We start from the raw sequence: 19,725 nt of genomic DNA on the forward strand, positions 1-19,725 counted from the left end.
TCAGAATGCTGGCGGTCGGGATGCTGGCTCCCGGCATTCTGACTGGTGTCAGGATTCCAGCGCCGGTACTGCGAGCGCCACCATCCCATCCCGGCAGCCGGATATAAAGGCTGTAAGGCTACTCCTACTTGAATAGTGCAATGAATGTTGCATGATCATAAGGCGTACATTGCAAATACTGTATTAAATCAATCCATGTATAAGTTGGGCACAATGAACCCCCGTCTGAGACATGTACTGTAATTGGGGAACTTTTTGACACATAACCAGACAACAGAGCTCTATCCCAGCAGGAGTCCCTGCAGTTCATATACAAGTGACCAAACTCATACTCACAAATAGGAAGAAATAGCGCAACACATACGTTGACTTAACTAAGAAGAAATGAGTTTAAGCTCAACTAATCAACCTTAGATAGCGCTGTTTACCATCTATATGATGATATATTTGCACTCGGTTGGTTGATGATAAAAATGGGTTTGTAGGACACTCACAAAAACGATTTGGAACTTGTATGCATTCAATATTAAAAAGTAAGTTGATATCACTGGGAGTAAAATTCTGCTCTCACCCTACCTGCCCTAATAAATGTTATGTTTAACGGGTCGACACTAAAATGCTGAAATTCGTAAGGTCGACGTCAGAAGGTCGACACATTCTAAATGTTGATGGTCAAAAGGTCAACATAGCCATTAGGTCGACCATCATTCAGTAGACATGTATTTAGGTCGACACTGTGTTAAATGGTCGACCCATTCAAAAAGTCGACACTATATTGTCGGCATATTGTTTCTACATGAGTTGTAGGATTAGGGTTAGGTTTAGGGTTACATTTAGGTTTATGGTTATGTTTTAGTTAAAATTAGAAACATTTTAGTGTCGACATGTTAAATGTCGACCTTTGAAAGTGTCGACCAGTTAACCCTTTCTTCCTAAATACATATCTACAGAATGATTGTCGACCTAATGACCATGTTAATCTATTGACTGTCGATATTTACAACCAGTCGACCTTTTGGTGTCAACCTTCTGAATGTCGACCTTTTCAGTGTCGATATTTCATACCACACCCCCAATAATCACGGACAACCCTGACCACCACACTAGGAAGGGTGGGTGGAGGTGATAAGGAGTCTACCTTGTAGCTATTGTCGGTAGGGAAAACAAATGAATTATAAGCTGTCCATCTTTCCAAACCAGACCCAGGCGCAGTTTATACACTATGTAGACAAAAGTTATTGGACACTGACAGCAAATAGATCAACGAGATGTTATTGACGTCAGTACTTTGTAGGTCCACCACGTGCAGTGATTACTGTAGACGCCCTTCTTGGCAAACTGTCCACAAGTTCCTGGACAACAGCAGTCGGTATGTTTTGGCATTGTGTCTTAAGTACAGTGACCAACTGTGACACTGAAGAAGGTCGAGTCGGCCTAGAATGCACCCGTCGTTCTCATTCCCAGAGGTTCTCAATGGGGTTAAGATCTGGACTCTGAGCTGGCCAGTCCATCCGAATTACCGAATTGTCTGTATACCAGTCCAGCGTCGCCCTGGAAACGACAGGTGGCATTGTCGTCCTGATAAACACATGTGTTGTTTCCATAGACACACCACAATGTAGGGAGCACAGAGTTATCGAGAACATCTCTATGCTACTCAGAGTTAATGTGACCCTGCATTACAACTAGTGGACCCAGGGCAAACCAGTTGAAACGCGGGGGTGTCCAATCACTTTCTTCTACATAATGTATAACTCAATTGTAAGCTTATATTCTGAATTATGCCTTTTCTATTTGTAACTGACCTTGCATATATTCTTCTGTTGTGACACTATTTGTCATTTTTGTAAGCACTCTATAATGTGTTATATACAGTATACCCTAAATCAAAGTTAAATATGTTTACCTTTAACTGCTCTAAATAAATCCAGAAACCTTAAGAAGAGAAAAACTGCTTGGTGATACCGGGCCTAATTCAGCAAGTAACGCAAGTGAGAGAACGCACGCATTCGGCCGCTGCGTGTATATGCTAATCAATGCATCCGCACGGCAACCGCATCATAAGATGCAGACGCCCAGCACTACACAATGGCGCCCACTTCCCTTTACTCAAAGCCTGAGTAGTCCGCAGGACAGCGGAAACATCGAGAACCATCGGAACCATATGCACAATAGAGGTTGACCTGATGTTGTGCAGGATTTTGGCCACTTCCTGCGTGCATAGAGTCGTCTGGCTGCGTATGCCGCCGCACTGCCTTAATTATGAACGTCCCTTAAACCCTCGTCCCAACGCACAGGCATGCCTGCACTCGACCGACCACCCACAAACGGCACATCCTGTCAATCATTATCGGAAGGGTCTGCGTACACACTGCGTGTAGCCTGCGTACCCTTACCCGATCACACTGGCTAGTTCGCACATGCGCAGTGCGATGCATGAGCAGTAGGAAAACATCGGACGAGTGCGTGCGTTCTCTCACTTGCGTTCTTTGCTGATACTGGCCCACTGACCCATGTTAGTAGGAATAGAGAAGATGAACACTTTCACGGCTAGGCAGTCTGATGTATGTCAGAAGTGTGTTCTTGAGTAACAGGGTATATATCTGTGTGCAGCAGAAGTGGGGGATCCTGTTGCTCTAGAATCAGTAGATGGCTGCAGATTGATTAGTAATAAATGGATGTAAGAAATTAGAATACTGTGTGGGGATAGTTTAGGGATTGTGTGCTGAAATAGAGAGAAGGGGTACATTTACGAAGGGTGGATTTCCAGTTCCATTCTATTGGTGATTTTGAGGTGAATTGGTGGGGATTTTGGTGATCAGGTATTTACTAAAGGCAAAACCGATTCAAAATCCCCAGAAATTCAACTTCACACACAAATAGAACTTCAAATAGACCATCGGTACTTCCCCATAGCCATCAGTAGAAAAAGCTTATTTGCTAACAGTCCATTTGAGAATAGAACAAAAATAAACCAAAATCACCATTTTCAATAGAACCATCAAAAACAGTTCTATTTGTTTTTAAAACGTGTTGTATTGTCTGAAAACTCAATATGATGGAATAACAAACATGGGCGAGAAGCATGTAAGGCACTCTGGCTGTATAAATCAGGCATTTAAAGGCATAACAATTACTTTTTAAAAATCGTGGATATGCAAATTAGCACTGGGATGGGAAGGTGTTTGTGGGTAATACAGTGCATGTGACATGTTATGGCCAATAGGAATGCTTTTGTATAATTCTGTGTCTATTTTGTTTTGATTTTGAGTTCTATTGAGGGTGAATAGAACACATTTAGAGCTTCAAATAGAACTTCAAATAGAAACCAATGCACCATCGAAATGAGAATGGAATCCAAAATCGACTAATAGTAAATGATCTATATTGAATAGAAACACTGTGGTCGATTTTGTAGTGATGTTGGTTCTATTTTGGTGGATTTTAAATGGAACCAAAATCGACTCTTAGTAAATTTACCCGTGAACCTCATGGAAGCATCCACAGTCACGGGGACGGGGAGCAGATATTCTCAACAACTGGTTTTCATGTTTTTAGGCTCTAGGCAGAGTAACAAAAATCCTTCCACTGATTTACTATAACTTGGGACAAATTACCCTATTTGTTAGTATTGCACATTGTAGTTTTGTAGTTCATTTTATTTATTTATTCAGTTTTATAGTGCAACGAAGAGGATAAAGATTTCAGAACTGAGAGTTCCATGTAAATACTAGGAATTCCTATTCAGTAACCAATTCCTTAATAACATGTGAGGACCATGGGGGTGATTTATCAAATGGCTTCATTTTTACTTTATCAATATTTGTTACTTTTAATTTGAATCACCACTTAGGTCTGCTTTTACGCCCAGTGACAGCCTTTCCTCACTCTGCATTTTAAATGAAATAGTGTACTAAAAACAATGACTCTGCTCAGAATTATTCAATGTCAGCTCTCGCCGATGCATTTTTTTCTGGTGGTATCAGCCGTGCGCAGTATCGACACCTTTAGTTTTCTAATATCATTTTAAATTCTTATAGGTGGTCCCAGAAACAGGAAGAAATCAGAGAAACAATTTCAGAAATAAATATTATAAGCTTCTGATCACTTGTCTAGAGCATGGGAAATAATATATATCTTGTAACAACCTTTTTACGTGTCGGCGAGGAACGGCACCTTGTGACACTTTGTATCTACTGAAACTTAATAGTGAGTGTGAATTTTGCAAGTACGTTGGAAAGGATTCTAGTGCAGATACTACAGGTGCAAACCTGCACAACTTGCAGTAACTGCCATTCTGCATAAGCTCTCAATTGTGGCTTTTAGTGATTGCATTATGGGCTTCACTCAGAGGCGGCCGTCGATGTTTTTCCAGTGCACATGCGCACGAGGGAGCCGGCTCCTTCGTGCGCATGCGTGAGACAGAGCCGGTCGTAGCGGGTCTCTTTCCAAAGGGGGCGAGCTGTCGATGTTGATTGACAGCTCGCCCCGTTTGGAAGGCGGGCCGGGGGGGGTGGCAGCCCAAACGGAGGCGTTCCCATGGGAACGCCTGCCGTTTGGAGGAGGCCCCACTGACATCACTAGTGATGTCAGTGGAGAGCTTCCAGCTCTGACAGAGCCAGAAGCTCTCCGGGGCTTACGACGACCCTACCCTAGGGTCTCGTTGTAAGCCCCGATGGTCGTGATGGTCTATGACCATTGCGACCATCACCCGAGCGGTCGGTCAGGATGCAAGCGGCCGCCCAGTTTCTGAGCGACCGCTTGCATCCTCCGACCGCCTCTGAATGAGGGCCTATATCTCTGCAGTTTGGAGCACAATCGCCTACAACCTCGGCATCAGCTCTATAGTGTCACAGGACTAAATAACGCCTCTTACACCCAAAATTGCCAACCCTTGTTTCTGGCCTTACCATAACTTTTTTTGCAAGACGATCCCTCCATTTTTCAGCAAGCGAGCCTTCCACGAGTAGAAGTCTACGTTCAAAAGCAGAATTTTATATGTCAATTGTTTAATTGCTCTGTGTTGGTATCAGAGTAAACACAGTAAAGTATTTTTCTGTATAAGCTGTGCTCTCCTTTCTGTAAGGCTAGATTGGGGATCTGCTGATTAGTGAAACCCGGCATAAGTTAATTTAGATTAATAAAGTGAATACTAGCAAAACATACTCGAGGCATATTCGACCAGTGCGGTGGAACAGGGGCGCCAAAGCATAGAGGGTGCACCCAGCCCAACCATCCCGATTTTCAGCGGGATAGTCCTGTTTTTCGGGTACTGCCCCGCTGTTCAACCCACAGGCCGAAGTGTTCTGCCGGTGGTCGGGAGGTTGGGCACCCCCATTTGGCCCCGGAGAAGAGTGCAATGAGACTATAATCACTAGGGGGTGAGAAAAACGCCAGTGAGGTTCTATTGCCCCAGGGTGGTCTGTAAACACTACAAGGACACCCCAGGGAATATTTTTTTTCAATAAAATATTTAAATACGTCTTTAAAAACACATTCTAAATTTAAATAAATAAAAAAAAATATGTGACAATTTCTGGGCGGTTTTGGCCGAAATAATTTGCTAGTCCAGTGGTTAGGTCATCACAGAGACAGACTAATAGTACCTGGTACGCTCTTTATCTTCATATCCCATAATGATATATTCTTCATTGACCACGAGGTGTGGGCACAGGCAGCCGGAGTTTGTGTACAGAGTCACCGTGTCTTTAGGAATGTTCACGAGGGAGGACTTGAGAATCTCCTTTACCTCTACCACGGCAGTGGCGTCGTGGCATTTCACCTTCACGTCCTTCACTTTTGCGCGAATTACTAAGGAAGAAAGTTAGAACATTGCACAGTGCATGAGAATTAGATAGATCTGTAAATCATAGGGGACAAGTTCAAATTCTGGAAGTCTACAAATTATGTATCTAATATATTTTGATGTGGGACAGAGCAAAGTAATTATTAATATTATTATTTTTTATGCTTTAAGGTTCTAAAGGGGAGATGTTTCATGTCTTAAGCTGGGTACACACCGAGCGATGTGTACCCTGCTGATATGTCATGCTGCAACAGGCCCGCTTGCGATACCGTGCACCACGGCCGACCAGAAGATGTTGCAAGCGGCCGCGGGAGGGCGCATATTGGCCGTGCACACTGAGCGATGTGTAGCCTGCTGATATATCATGCTGCAACAGGCCCGCTTGCGATACCGTGCAGCATGGTCGACCAGAAGATGTTGCAAGCGGCCGCGGGAGGGCGCATATTGGCCGTGCACACTGAGCGATGCGGCCGATATGTCGTTCCGATTCGGCCGGAAACAACATATCGTGCCGACATTGTCTCCGTGTGTACCCAGCCTTAGAGAGATATAGATTGGAGAGAGATAAAGTACCAACCAATCAGCTTCCAATCAGTGGCGTAACTATAGAGGGTACAAGTTGTGCGCTTGCTATGGGACCTGGCAGCTTAGGGGGCCCAGCAAGTAAACCCCTGCACCATGCTGAGTTTTTTTTTATTTTTTTACTTTTAAAACTCTTGGCTGGGTGGTGGCTGGGCGAGCAGTCAGGGCAGAGCCGGTTTTACAGATACGCTGGGTAGGCAGCCGATTAGGGCGCCACATAGAGGAGGGCTCCCTGACCCGGCCAAGGCCAGCGACATGTATATTGAAGCTCAGGCAGGAGGACGGCAGGAGGACTGTCACTGTGTCACTGGCACACGGTATGCAATCGGGAAGCCGACTGCCTAAATACCGGCAGCCGGCTTCCCGACTGTCATATCCCGGCAAGGGTGAAATGCCGGGCGTCTAGATGTAGACGCCAGGCATTTCCCCGACACCGGGAGACTGGCGCCCGGCATCCCGATCGTAGTGATGCCGGGCGCCGCGAGCGGACAGCCACAGGGGGAGAGGGTTAGGTTTAGGGCTCCCGGGGGGGACTTAGGGTTAGGCTAGGGGGAGGGAGGGTTAGGGTTAGGCACCTCGGGGGGGGGGGGATTTAGGGTTAGGCACCCCCCCCGGGGGATTTAGGATTAGGCAGCGGGGAAGGGGGTGGTTAGGGTTGGGCACTTAGAGGGGGGATTAGGGTTAGGCACTTGTGGGGGAGGTTAGGGTTTGGCACCCCTAAGGAGGGTTAGGGTTAGGGGGGTTAGATTCGGTTAGACAATACTCACCTATCCACGATCGGGATTTCCAGCGCTGTCGGGCTTCCGCTGCTCGGAACTCTGCTGATGTCGGGCTGCCGGTGCCGGGAATCGAACCATGCGGCCGGCGGTACTTCATACCAATTCCCTGGCACACAGCTGCTTGTTCCCCATTTCATAGTGGGTCGGGCGCCGTGACATCATGACGTCACGAATAACTCGCAGGGCACATCGCATAGAAGCTGGCTGGGGCTGGCGGTTGCTGGCTGGACCCTGTGGCGACCGTTGGTGTCCCTGGCCGGACCTTAGGAGACTGCTAGCTACGGCAGGCTCCGGACCATAAGAAAAAGAAAATAAAAAGGTGGGCACACCACTGTCTGTGCTGATGAATTAGCCAGCCTTTTACTGCAGGTCAGCTTGTTTTGTTATTTTTTAGGTATCGGATTTAATGTGGATTAAGTTTGGTGCAGGGGAGGCGGCAATATTTACGCGCCACTGTTAATTCACATTATCTAGACGAGGGGTCTTCAAACTTGGCCCTCCAGATGTTGTGGAACTACACATCCCAGCATGCACTGCACATAGTTTTAGCATGCTATTATATCAAAAAGGTGGCAGTGCATGCTGGGATGTGTAGTTCCACAGCAGCTGGAGGGCCAAGTTTGAAGACCCCTGATCTAGACCCTTCTAACCTTGAGGTTCATACCTCAAGTGTGTGTGTTGTTGTTGTGGGGCCCACACAGTTCTAGTTACGCCCCTGCTTCCAACTGTATTTTTTTAAATCTTAGCTAGTAAAATGACAGTAATGGTGCATACACACGGAATGAGAGATTTGAACGATAACGAAATCAATATAGTTAAAATCGTTCATTTTTAGGACCCTAGAGACTCACCAACGACCTGCGATGCGCGGGCATGTATGGTGGCTATCGACCATCGCCCGTGTATGCAGGTAAACTTGCTTGATATCGAGCAAGTTACTATAGGGACCTGCAGGTCGTTATATTCGTTGGTGGGTACATGGTTTGCTGGATGATTGATAGCGATCATCCAGCACACCCGGGAGATCTAACAACGATATCGTAATTGTTGTCGATCGTCCCGTGTGTACGCACCATTAGGATCTGATTGGTTGGTGCTTTATCTCTCTCCAAGGCTTAGGGGTCTATTTACAAAGCAGTGTTAGGTGCCAGCCAATCAGCTCCCAACTGTCACCTCACAGGCTGTGCTTGAAAAATTACAGTTAGGAGCTGATTGGCTGGCACCTTATCACTTTCTTATCACTTTTCATTCTGTCTCCTAACACTGCTTAGTAAATAGACCCCTTAGTATATCTTCCCCCTAATGGTGTTAAACTGAATTCATGCAAATTAAATTGATACTAAAATCCCCCGTAAAATGTTTACATGTTGTGAACTGTAATGCTAGTCTTTTCCTCACAAGTTTAGCAGCTTTCTTTGCTAAGAAAGTCAGCGTTGCTGAGCACATGCTGACATATTTCTGTGAAAGTCCAGCCCGCATGCCAATCGCTAGGCGTCTTTTGCAAAGGAGCATTTTATTTCCCATATGGGATGCATAACGATCTAATGAAAGCTGTATGCCGCTCATAGAGATCACTTGCAGAAAGGGGGATTTGTGTCAGACAATGCACTGAGTACTGACATGGGCATTCCAGGTGCTGGTCACCAAAATATTCCTATTTATGTATGTAGACTCCCTATGAACTCTAAACACAGCATATATAAAGAATATTAGACATGAATGTATGTACTTCCTGCCAGTGCTTTTTCCTACAGACAAAAGTTCAATAACATTTCTCCATATTTAAATGGTATTTCTTGTCTATGGGGGAGGGGATTAGGTCCACCTGTAATACCCCCGTGCTTGTCTATGCAATAATGTAAATAATGTGTACAGGCTCATGAGGCAGGAATCCGTGCATCTTCCCTAATAGTTGCAGTATTACCAAGGTACAAAAGGTTTTAAAAAATAATTCAATGAAAAGTAAAGCAACTTATTTCCTGCTGCTGTGAATATTCACATAATCTGATTGGCTGCATCTTGTCCTATCCCCGCCCACTTCAAGAGGGAGGTGTGTTAAACCTTCTAAAGAGCATAGGTGGAAAAGTTCTCTAGAGCAACCAATTAGCTTCTAGGTAATTTAAAGAATGTTCTTGATAAATGATAGTTAGAAGCTGATTGGTTGCAATGGGAAACTTTCACATTTATCCTCTTTAGAAGGTTTCATACATCTCTCCACAAGAAAGAGAACATTACAGCTAAGCAGAGGTTAAACTCCTTAAAGTCATTGCTCATAAAGAGTAGAACATAATGCTTTAATACCCAGGGTGGGATGTACTAAGCATTGCATCCATGATGCCGTATATACCGCCCATTATTGGGTACATACTGACGATTATATTGCCGGTATGTACCTAGAAAATCGCAAAGGGCAGCTCTCCCGGTAAGAGCTGTCCTTTGTGATAGAGGGACTTTCGGGTTTATGACCCAGAAATCTCTCTGACGTCCTTCTGATGCGCAGAAGGACACGCACGCCGCATGGGGAGCAGGGAGGGATACAATCGGACCCCTCTCAGGGGACGTCCCGAAAAGAAGACCATAGGCTTCTATTGGGTAACACCATCTAAAAATAGCATTACCCAACGGGACGAAGCACCAGACTGCATCACATTCTGTTGCTTAGTACATGGGAGAAATGTGGTAAAATCCCTGAAAACTGCATTTTCAGGTGATTTTCTGCATTTCTGCACTTAGTACCTCCCGCCCCCAGTGATATACCCTACAATGTAGTTTTACAATGTATACTGTACAATGTAGTAATACAAGCCCATGAGAGGTAATGAGTCACTTCCTTAGCATAGATAAATAGCTCAGATTGTTAATAAGCATTGTATACCATGTGTCATTGTTCCCTTGTAGAGCATACTTGCCTAATCTCCTGGAGTTTCCGGGAGACTCCTGGGCTTAGAGGAGTTCTCCTGGACTTCCAAGAAATTAGACCAACCTCTCAGATTGGATGTGGATTGTCACATTATGGCCATGTCCCCCCTCCCTCCCCGATACGCCATCATACAAATCATGACATTCAGCAGTGGGGAGTGAGGCCACGATGATGCAAAAAGTGTCTCCAATCAACTTGCAATTGCTTGTAGGGGGCGAACAATAAGTAGGGCAATACGGCAAAGCGTAACACTGGAGAATAGAGACAAATCTAAGTTTTCCCACTTACCATAGTTGTAATTGTTCTTGAGATATGTCTTTTGTGAAACTTTCATGGGCTTACATTTACAAAGTTCTGAAAAAAAAACCCAAAAAGAAACATTAAAGGACATGCAAGCACATTGACACTTTGTAACCAACACAGGTAACCAGAAATTATCACTATCAGAAGGCTAGTTTATCTCTTAGGGGGTATCCAATTAGGCCTGAACATTGTTCGGGTGCTAATACATCCCCAGGGGCTATCCAATAAGCCCTGAAGTCCGCCCGATACCGGCATTTATTGGGGACATTTTTTTCGGGACCTGATGTGTCCCGAAAAATAATCCACAATAAGTGCCGTTTTTTCACCCCTGAAGTGGACAAAACACGTAGGTCCTCCAGCTTATCGCGGATACTATGTGCTTTCGGGAGAAATATCTTATTATTTCGGATAAAATAATAGGATAGGGTGAAAAAAACATTGTCGGAAAACAGGGATAATCTGATAACGCTTAGTTGGATACCCCCCTTTATAGCTAAAGCCCATCAAGCAATCCATTGGGATGCCGCGGACATCAGTGATGGTTAACCATAGTCCTAGCCCTGACAAGTGAAGCATCAAACACAGTGGAGGATTTTTTACTAAAAATAAAACTAAAAAAAAATATGTGCAGCTGCAGTAACCAATAACAACCAATCAGCAGTCAGTTTTTCTCATGCTAATATGGGTGAGACAAAGAAATCCAATGTGGATGGGTTGCCGTGGGTCACTACACATTTGTGCTAAGTTATCACAATAAATAAAATGTAATACATAACAGTACTGAGATAGGTTTCCCATTTAAATTAAATATTTCAATAAGTATTATATTAATAAATACATCTTCTAGAAGTGCCATTTTGAGATGTGTACAGTGGAACTCGCCAGTTCTTTTATTCTCAGTAATGATATTTTCTTTTTAGGTGGCCCTAGATCCTTTCATTAGTGTAAATAGGAAATTATGACTAATGTATAGTAAAATGCTATTTATTTTACTAGTTTTCATTTGCACAATGCTTCTACTTATTCTTACACCTGCAGAACCAGTCTCTCAACTAAAAATAGCACTTTAATAATATTAACAAAGAATAAATGGTATATAATTCAATACAGGATACATAGAGCGTTCCCGCTTCCTTTTGGAGGGCAAAAAGCCGGCCGCATGGTTCAAATCCCGGCAAATCCCGATCGTCCCCAGGTAAGTATAAACTAACCTAATTTTACCCCCTAACCTCCTTAGGGGTGCCTAACCCTAACTGCATAGACGGATCAAGGTTTGACGTGCAGTAGTCAGCTTTAGGAGTCTTATCATGTGAGTCTCACGCATCATAAATAGGAACATGTATTTAAATCGGAGCTTTGACCAGGTAAACTTAATTTACAGGAATACTGCTGATATGTCTCAAGTTGTAGTGGAAGAGATTTACATTTTTCGCAACTGAAAGGCTCCCTTGGTCCAAACATATCTGGGCACTGTTAACTGACATTTCTATGCCAAATGCCCAAAAATGGTTACAATGTTTAATGTACAACTATGTAGAAATGAATGAACAAAGACAGCATTATAAAGATAAATAAAAAAAAAGTTTATTTTGGATGAAAACTGTAACCTTGGTTCTCTGCTGGTCTGGATTTCAGACCACTTCCTTCGGCATCAGGAAAATTGCAGTTCTCAGGTTCGGTAAGACGTCATCTAAATAACATGTCAGGACTGCTCTATTTTGACCTTCAGGGGTTCAGTGATATCAGTTATTTGCTATTTAAATATTATTTGAAATGTTTTATTGCTACACGAGGAAGTAATTACAAGAATTAAAAGGAAATTCAATTGAAGTGGTTTCCGAAGATGCTCAACTGAATGGTTTGAGGCACCGACTGCTACAGATGTGTACTGATATATCAAGCCTCAATACACCGCCAGGTTCCGTAAGACTCTGCTAGTGCTGGGCGCCTTTTTTCGCCGAAAAGGGGTCTAAGTCGCACCAGCAGACTGTGCTGATTAATGTGATATGCGACACTTGTATATCTGTGTGCACCTGAGTCTGTATATGGGAGACTGTGCTGATTAATGTGATATGCGACACCTGTATATCTGGGTGCTCCTGAGTCTGTATATAGGAGACTGCACTGAGTAATGTGATATGTGACACCTGTATATCTGTGTGCTCCTGAGTCTGTATATGGGAGACTGTGCTGAGTAATGTGATATGCGACACTTGTATATCTGTGTGCACCTGAGTCTGTATATGGGAGACTGTGCTGATTAATGTGATATGTGACACTTGTATATCTGTGTGCACCTGAGTCTGTATATGGGAGACTGTGCTGATTAATGTGATATGTGACACTTGTATATCTGTGTGCTCCTGAGTCTGTATATGGGAGACTGTGCTGATTAATGTGATATGTGACACCTGTATATCTGTGTGCACCTGAGTCTGTATATGGGAGACTGTGCTGATTAATGTGATATGTGACACATGTATATCTGTGTGCTCCTGAGTCTGTATATGGGAGACTGTGCTGATTAATGTGATATGAGACACCTGTATATCTGTGTGCTCCTGACTCTGTGTATGGGAGACTGTGCTGATTAATGTGATATGTGACACCTGTATATCTGTGTGACACTGAGTCTGTATATGGGAGACTGCACTGAGTAATGTGATATGTGACACCTGTATATCTGTGTGCTCCTGAGTCTGTATATGGGAGACTGTGCTGATTAATGTGATATGTGACACCTGTATATCTGTGTGCTCCTGACTCTGTATATGGGAGACTGTGCTGATTAATGTGATATGTGACAGTTGTATATCTGTGTGCTCCTGAGTCTGTATATGGGAGACTGTGCTGATTAATGTGATATGTGACACCTTTATATCTGTGTGCTCCTGAGTCTGTATATGGGAGACTGTGCTGATTAATGTGATATGTGACACCTGTATATCTGTGTGCTCCTGAGTCTGTATATGGGAGACTGTGCTGATTAATGTGATATGAGACACCTGTATATCTGTGTGCTCCTGACTCTGTATATGGGAGACTGTGCTGATTAATGTGATATGTGACACCTGTATATCTGTGTGACACTGAGTCTGTATATGGGAGACTGCACTGAGTAATGTGATATGTGACACCTGTATATCTGTGTGCTCCTGAGTCTGTATATGGGAGACTGTGCTGATTAATGTGATATGTGACACCTGTATATCTGTGTGCTCCTGAGTCTGTATATGGGAGACTGTGCTGATTAATGTGATATGTGACACCTGTATATCTGTGTGCTCCTGAGTCTGTATATGGGAGACTGTGCTGAATAATGTGATATGAGACACCTGTATATCTGTGTGCTCCTGACTCTGTATATGGGAGACTGTGCTGATTAATGTGATATGTGACACCTGTATATCTGTCTGCACCTGAGTCTGTATATGGGAGACTGTGCTGATTAATGTGATATGCGACACTTGTATATTTTTGCACACATGAGTCGGTATATGATCTACAACGGAACTTGGAAAGAAAAAAGCTGCGGCCGCTACATGGTAGCACTTCGTGTACAGATTTGGGGACTCAGTCGTAGACAGATATACAAATGTTGCATATTAAATTAATCAGCACAGTCTGCTGGTGCGTACATGTTGCATCGCATTGCGACTCAGACACATGTTTGGTGTAAAAAGATGCAGAAATTACACCCAATGCTAGCAGAGTCTCACAGGACCTAGCGCACAGAGAGGTGCTTTTCAGTGCGACTGCAGTAAAGATGTCATGTAGGGCAGCACGGACAGTGTAATGGTTAACATTACTGCCTCACAGCACTGAGGTCCTGGGTTCAAATCCCATATTGACAAATTAATTGGCTCCCAATGAAAAAATGAACCCTAGTGTGTGTGTGTACATGTGGTAGGAAACATAGGGCTTAATTCTAAGTTGCACCCTATTGCACACTTTGGGCCTTATTCTATTAGCGGTAAAAACTGATAGTTGAAATAAGATAGAAAGCTATTTTTTTTCCAGGAAATTGTGGGTACGTTAAAATGGGTGCAGGTATATTTTCGGGTCGTAAAAACACAATTTTAAAAACCGTTAAAAAAACGCTTGCTGCGACGTTTAAAAACACTTGATGCATCCATAGCACCCCCCGAAAAATCAGACCCAATACGTTAAAACCATTTTCAACAATTTGTTTTTTTCACCCAAAATTTTCGCAGGTCGTTTTTCGCCAAAGTCTGCAACTTACGATTTTTTTTCAAGTAGTTTATCAATAGGGGGGTTTCCAAAGGGTTCTGAAAGAAATCCCCACATTTTTAGCCAAAAATAGGGATTTTGAATTTTTTTTCTCCTGTGTTGGATGGAGAAAACTTTTCTCCAGTTTTTTATCGCCTGTTGCCGTTTTCGCCTGTTTTTGGTGAAAAACTTCAGTTTCCGCCAATGGCTGAAAAAATGTCCATTTTCACCGCTAATTGAAACTGCGTAAAAGGATGCAGCTACTGCCCGCAGCACGCCCAGAAACGCCCCGTTTTCTGGGATGCTACCTGACTCCACCACCAAACAGCGATCTCGCAGTAGAAAATCTGCACAATGCGTAGTTCAGATCCTGTGCATGTGCACATCTCCAAACATCGGAGCTGTACATAAGCCATCGGGTTTGCGCACCACTCCAAATCATCCCCATAGAGCAGGGATGGGGAACCTCAGGCCCGGGGGCCATATAAGGGCCGCGGAATCATTTGGACTAGCCCTCTGAGCTTTTTACTGCTCGCCTCATCTGGCTAGCAGGGTGCCTAGAATGGCAGTGCAGCCTGGAGCTTCCTTAGGACGCTTCAGACGGCCACACTGCTGCCCTTACAGCTCCCTGGAGCATCCTCAGGTTGCTCCGGGCATTGCCGTAATTACCTGTGATTGTAGCCCTGCCCCAGTGTGACATCACACTGAGGGGGTGTGGCCTGCACCAGGTCCGCAAATAATGTTATATATATCAAGATGGCCCTCGGCAGACAAAAGGTTCCCAACCCCTACCATAGAGTGTAAGCTCCACTGGGGCAGGGGCTGATGTGAATGGCTAAATATTCTCTGTAAAGCGTTGCGTAATATGTGTGCGCTACATACATAACTGATGACAAATAGATTCAGAAAACTATTTTCCGAAAACTATGCCACAAGCCGATTTGAGAACTTACAACTACAAAATAGTGGAAAATAACCATTAATAAATATTAACGAATTAATTTACTGTTTACGGAATCTTTCATCTGTAATCAGTTTATAATATTTGCCTGGAAAACTTTCAAAATGACAAAATGGTAAGAGGCATCCGGAGCACCTCAAATCTATTAGAAAAAGTTGTAATGTAATCGCAGGACGTGGTTCTTACAAAAAGATTAGATTTCACTTTAATTAAAGAACAGCTGAGTAACACGAGCTATGTCAGACAGCCAATTATGGACCTCTATGACAATGAGAATAAGAGAGAAGGGGATTACTCTGTGAGAGCGTTTTATTTGGGGGAGCGAGTAACCGTTCAGATAGAGGTAATGTGATACATTTACACGAGCACTGGCTTACGCTGGGTACACACTGGCAGTTATATTGGCCGATCAATTGATCGGCCAATATATCGGGTGCCCATTGGCCAGTGTGTACCAGCGATACGTCTGTGAACTACGTCACTCACAGATATATCGCATTGGTTCTGCTGCACAGCCGATGGACAGATATATCTGCATATATATCTGTCCATCGGGCAGTGTGTACTGGCGGTCTGCAGCAGAGGCAGTGGGGAGGGGGCCGGACCAGCCCCCGACACGGCGAAAGTTGTTTTCTATGTTTTACCCCCAATGGCTAATCCATACCTCCCGACATTTTTGTTTCAGGTATCAGGGGAGAGTGCGTTGTCCCGATACACACTGGTGCTTGCCAAGTCACATTGGGCCCACGTCATGCCGCCCCAGGAGACTTCCCAGTGCTTCTGAAGTATAAGGCTGCCCCCATTCCCCCTCACCTAAAAACACCATCTGAATGTTGTGTGCACCAACAGCTGGTGCACTCACTGTTAACAGATATTACTTAGTGGACATTCCTCCCAGATGTCCCTGGATCAAAACAAAGAGTCCTGATACTCAGGAATGCCATGACAGTCTACTCAAATCGGAAAACTAGATGTAAGTTAACCATCTGTGTATATCTGTTACGGTCCACTTTGCAAGCACTAGGGGGCTAGATACACAAAAAGTGCACCTAAAATAGGGATTGTTGACTCTTTAAAGAACAAAATTCAAATGTAAAATCAGTGGGGTAATATAGCATGGTAACCAGACACACACTCCACGGCCAGAGGGTGTAATACAGCCAGTGCAGGACAATACACAACCCACAAAGACCACTACTCAAGCATCTGAGGACCAAGTGGGGTAAGTTACCGGACCAGAGGGCACAGGACGCCGCCCCTCCAGAGCGTTACTACTCTCATTTTTTATGTTGTTGGACTTTTACTGCTATATATTCCTACAACTTTTTCTACTTTTTATTTAAATTTTTGGACAATTTTTTGGACTTTATAGACTACTTTAGCCCACCACTATTTAAAGGGCACATTTACAAAGATCTGACAATTTATATACAAGGAGCATTGTGACTCCATCATATTTTTAATTAATATACATTATTTACCACCTACTTACAGCTATGTGCTATCATCACATGCTATATTGCCCCACTGATTTTACACTGCCTTTTAGTACAACAGGGTGGGTGGTCATTTGTGCTGAGCGCAGACACACGCCCTCCACTTTATAATCATTGATAAGGGATGTAGTTTAAATCCCGGCTGTTGGAATGCCAGCGTTCAGAATCCCGGCACCGGAATCCCGACCGCCATCATACCGATGGCACTAGGCAAGGGTTAGGCTGTGAAGGGGTAGGGTTAGAATACTTGCCAACAGGTGTTGGTATCCTATCTCTGTTGGGATGCCAGCGTCGGGATTCTGACCAACCGAAAAAAAAAACAACACTCTACACACAGGAACATCATGGAATCAATCATTACTGACTAAAGCAATTAGGGCAATGATATTCCCCTGACTTGTTTTGGACTTCGAAGGATCCTTTGTCATAGGTTCTAATGACTAAAACCTATAACTATGGAGCCAATTTGGTCCGGAACACAGCAAAGGGCCTAATCTTTCCCCAGGCTGTGCTTTTAATACATAAAATATGACTTGCTGCTACGCTGGTGCCGAGAACACTCTTTGGAAATGTAACTTTCTTCATGCAACGTAAAGAGGAAACTACAGATCACAAATCATTCACTGTGAATGCTGGATGGACCATGAACACAGAGGGACTGATTCAGCCCCGAGCATAGTCCCAATTCGGTCTCAATTGGCCGATATTTTGGGGACTGCGCATGAGCCAAAGCCGCAGTGAGAAGGTCTCCTGATGGAGCTGCGGCTCCTGTCGCAGTGGCCTGTTAGCTGCAGCCTGATTGACAGACTGGGAACATTCCAGAAAATGGGAGCTCGTCAGTTCTGTTTTCTGGGTGTGGGAAAGCCAGAGGCTGCGTCCTCGGACGCAGTTTCACTGGCCCCGGAAGCGGGTTTTGCGGGGCGTCATGAGTAAACTGATGGTTACTCTGAGTTCCGATGCTGTGACCAATAGTCGCGCTGTTAATCTGATGCTGCGTCTTCAGATGCAAGCAGCGGACCAGGGAACCCAGCAGTGGGCGTATTTTTACACAAGGTGCTTCCTGTGGCTGTTGCATATTTCCGCACAGCCGCTGCACACAAAGATGCGGCACTTGCAACATTTGCGCCCCCCTCTGCTTCATGCCCGTAGTGCGCTATATATTATATGTGTAATACATTTTATATATGGCTTAGCCTCTCTACACAGGGATCAATTATAAAATTTTTAGTTGCATTTTACCAGCAGTCCCATTTTATGAAACAGTCAGGTTGAGACACTGAATAAGGATGTCATAGGCTACAAACTAAGGGTCTCATTCAGACCCGCTCGCGAGCACAGGACGCTCGCAAGCGGGTGGATGGTACCCAAATGTGCATGCGCATGACGGAGGGAGCTCCGTCGTGCACATGCGCGAGACACGGATAGCGACAGCCAAGCTGTCGCTCCTGGTCTCGCACCAAAGGGGGCGTGCTGTCGATGGTGATTGACAGCACGCCCCCTTTGGTGGGCGTGCCGGGGGCATGGCTGCCAGACGGAGGCGTTCCCATGGGAACGCCTACCGTCTGGGTCCGGCCCCACTGACATCACTAGTGATGTCAGTGGGAGTGATTTTGGCTCTGATAGAGCCAAAATCACTCCAGGGCTTGCGGCAGCGAGACCCTATCCACAGCTATGCGAGCGTCCAAAAGGCCGCTCCAAATTTAAATAGGACGGCCCTGATTCAGAGTGAGCGCTCTGGTCAGAGCGTCCGGCTCTGAATCAGGGCCTAAGAAACATATGTACTTGTAATAAACCTGAATTAAAATGGCTACTGATCAATAATATTTTCAGTTATAATAAATAGGCAACACAAGAGAACATCTAAATATTGAAGTGAAGGCTTTTGAACAATATCTATCCCTAGTGGCTCAGCTTATGTCTCTGAAAACTTATTTTGAGTTAACCAATTAACTGAAAAATATAAACACATCGATGTAACAAAATAATAGTAAAGAGACAATATAAACTCACCGCACTTCCCATTGTTGGAGTCAACTGAATGGTCTGTCATCGGTTCTTAAAATAAACAGACATAAAAAAAAAGTTAAGTATTATAAAGCTCACTTAAAATATTAAATATTTATACAGTTTTGAAACAAATATGGAGTAAATTAATTATACCATGTTGTTTATTCACTAATTATAATGGTGCATACTCAGCAAAGACCTCACAGCAGAGTTGTTTACATTTAGCTGGCTCTTTAAGTGCTGTTATATCCTTGGATGCACCACATGAGAGAGTTTGTGTAACATATTCAGCAGCTGATGCCCAAAGAAAGCTCTAGCTGAGCTTAAAAATATTCTTATTTTTGTACTAAAATGCAGAGAGGTATGTAAACGGGGATCCGGTCAAAATCCAGACAGTCGAGAATACTGGCACTTAGAATGCTGGTGCCGGAATCCCAACACTTGTAAGAATTTAGGCGCTGGTATCCTGATTGTGAGTACTGGGGTTAGGGGGAGGGTTAGGGGATATGGGTTAGGCATTAGGGGGAGGGTTAGGCACTAAGGTGGGAGGGTTAGGTTTAGGGTGCAGGCAGAGGGAGGTTAGGTTTAGGCATTAGGGGAGGTTAGCTTTAGGCACCGGGGAGGAACGGTTAGATTTAGGG

The 19,725-nt window shown here is 44.2% G+C and overlaps 1 protein-coding gene across 1 annotated transcript in view; it reads right to left on the reverse strand.

The window, feature by feature from the left end:
• Positions 1 to 19,725, reverse strand: part of FRZB (frizzled related protein) — a 31,045-nt gene that overhangs the window by 4,732 nt on the left and 6,588 nt on the right. The window contains exons 2-5 of the mRNA XM_088476424.1: positions 19,088 to 19,132; positions 10,376 to 10,441; positions 5,607 to 5,811; positions 4,911 to 4,974 (exon numbers count right to left, since the gene is read on the reverse strand). Of these exons, the coding sequence (XP_088332550.1) occupies positions 4,911 to 4,974; positions 5,607 to 5,811; positions 10,376 to 10,441; positions 19,088 to 19,132 (380 nt within the window). The remainder of the gene's footprint in view (positions 1 to 4,910; positions 4,975 to 5,606; positions 5,812 to 10,375; positions 10,442 to 19,087; positions 19,133 to 19,725) is intronic.

Source organism: Taudactylus pleione, unplaced genomic scaffold (assembly GCF_031769625.1).
Source record: "Taudactylus pleione unplaced genomic scaffold, aTauple2 ptg000188l, whole genome shotgun sequence".
In the NCBI taxonomy this organism is placed as follows: Eukaryota; Metazoa; Chordata; class Amphibia; order Anura; family Myobatrachidae; genus Taudactylus; species Taudactylus pleione.